Raw genomic sequence first — 2431 nt, forward strand, 5'->3', positions numbered from 1 at the left:
CCCCCCCCCCCCCCAAGCTTGTTTGGTTAAGGAATTTTTTTACATGGCTTGTAGTAGATTTTTTTAGCATTTTGCCCCTTGAGATCATGAAGTTTTGTGGTTTGTCCCCCAAATATTTTAGCAAGCTCCGCCACTGCATGTCTCAGTGGTACTTCAACATTGCCATGTAGCTTGTGAGTTTTTGTCTCGGTCGAGCTACATGGAAACTAGGTTGATTTTTTTGTTATTCATCGGTGTGGTTTGGCGGTGGGCACCTCTGCATATGTGATTCGACCAACTAAGAGTTAAATAATGATGCTTACATTTACATAAACAATTGTGTTTGAAATATAGAGCTGAACTAGTCTCAATGCAGATCCAATTATACTTCCAGAAATTGTTCACTGTTGACCCTAGTCTCAATGCAGATCCAATTATACAGCTGATTGAACCAAAGGTTGGGGATGAGATTAATGGCAAACTCTGTGCTGATTTTTCTGATAAGGAAATTGCTGATGCACTATTTCAGATAGGTCCCCTAAAGGCCCCGGGGAAGGATGGATTTCCAGCCCGCTTTTTACAGAGAAACTGGTTGCAACTCAAGGAGGAAGTCATGGAGGGGGTTAAGGAATTCTTTCGGTCTGGAGTTATGCCACCGGGTGTCAATGAAACAGTAATTGTGCTGATCCCAAAGGTCGATGAACCAACAAAAATGACGGAGTTTAGGCCAATTAGCCTATGTAATGTAATCTACAAGGTGGTCTCCAAATGCTTGGTCAATCGACTAAGGCCAGTCTTGGGTGAAATTATATCTCCCGAGCAAAGTGCCTTTGTCCCGGGGCGTCTGATTACAGATAATGCCTTAATAGCATTTGAGTGTTTCCATTATATTCAACAGGAGAAAGATCCAGAGAGGAGCTTCTGTGCTTATAAACTGGATTTATCGAAAGCATATGATCGTGTCGATTGGGGATTCTTGGAGCGGATGCTGCAAAAGATAGGTTTCGATCGCCGTTGGGTTCACTGGATAATGATGTGTGTGACAACGGTGACATATTCGGTTATACTAAATGGAGCTATCTTGGATGCGTTTGTACCGTCGCGAGGGCTACGGCAAGGTGATCCCCTTTCACCGTTCTTATTCCTATTCATCGCTGATGGATTATCTGCACTCCTTAGTCGCAACATTGAGGTGAACAGGGTGCAACCACTGCGTATATGCCCACAAGCCCCTGGGTTGTCACATCTGCTCTTTGCGGATGATACTTTGCTTTTTCTTCAAGGCCAATCAGGAACAAGCTGAGGAAGTGCTACAGATTCTTGATACTTTTGCCATGGCGACTGGCCAGCTCATCAACCGTGCAAAGTGCTCAGTCATGTTCGGGGATAGCTGCCCGGAGGAGAGGAAAATTGTTGTAAGGGCGGCGCTGCAAGTACGGGAGGACGCCTTTGAAGACAAGTACCTTGGCCTGCCAACGCCGGCGGGACGAATGCACCGGGGCAGGTTTCAAAACCTTCAAGGTAAACTGACAAAACGCATTCTTCAGTGGGACGATGGTCTCCTATCGAGTGCGGCGAAGGAAATTCTGATAAAGGCCGTTGGGCAATCTATCCCGACATATCTGATGGGCGTCTTCAAGCTGCCTTTCGCTGTTTGTGATGATTTGACCAGGATGATCAGGAATTATTGGTGGGGATCTAAAAAAGGTAAAAGAAAGACTCGCTGGAAGGCATGGGAAGACATCACCAAGCCCAAGTCACGTGGTGGTCTGGGTTTCAGAGACTTTCGACTGTTCAACCAGGCTATGCTTGCCCGCCAAGCCTGGCGTCTGATGACCCAGCCAGATAGCTTATGTGCGAGAGTCCTGAAAGCTAAATACTACCCAAGAGGAGAATTACGAGATACGGTCTTTCCGAAAGGTGCATCTTCATCGTGGCAGGCGATACAATATGGGTTAGAGCTTCTCAAAAATGGCAGATTGATATTGATGAAATTACCAAGATACGACCGTCCCCGAGGATGCATGAAGATGTCTTGGCATGGGCGCCCGAGAAGTCTGGTATTTTCTCTGTCAGGAGTGCTTACTGGCTAGCCTGGGAAGACCTACACCGCCATTCGACTGGCGTAGCGAGCAGGGCACCGGATGGCACTCGTGCCATCTGGAAGGCAGTGTGGAGGTGCCCTGCTCCTCTTAAGGTACGCACATTTGCATGGCGGCTAGCTACAAACTCTTTAGCAACTATGGAGAATAAGTGCAAAAGAAAATTGGCGGTAACTGACACATGTGTAATTTGTGGTGTGGAACGAGAAAACACTTTCCATACTTTCTGCAGATGTCCAGTGGCGACGGCGCTATGGAAGGCAATGGATGACTCATGGCCTATACCAGCGCTTGAGGAAGTGAGGAACACAGGATCGGAGTGGCTGTTACAACTCCTGATGGAGCATTGA

General features: G+C 47.1%; 1 protein-coding gene across 1 annotated transcript; it reads left to right on the forward strand.

The window, feature by feature from the left end:
• Positions 1-349: 349 nt before the first annotated feature.
• LOC139835898 (uncharacterized) lies at positions 350-2431 on the forward strand. The gene is made up of 5 exons (XM_071825795.1): positions 350-673; positions 878-980; positions 1180-1886; positions 2109-2176; positions 2314-2431. The coding sequence occupies exons 1-5, from the start codon at positions 350-352 to the stop codon at positions 2429-2431; spliced, it is 1320 nt and encodes a 439-aa protein (XP_071681896.1).

Source organism: Lolium perenne, chromosome 2, assembly GCF_019359855.2.
Source record: "Lolium perenne isolate Kyuss_39 chromosome 2, Kyuss_2.0, whole genome shotgun sequence".
Lineage (NCBI taxonomy): Eukaryota > Viridiplantae > Streptophyta > Magnoliopsida > Poales > Poaceae > Lolium > Lolium perenne.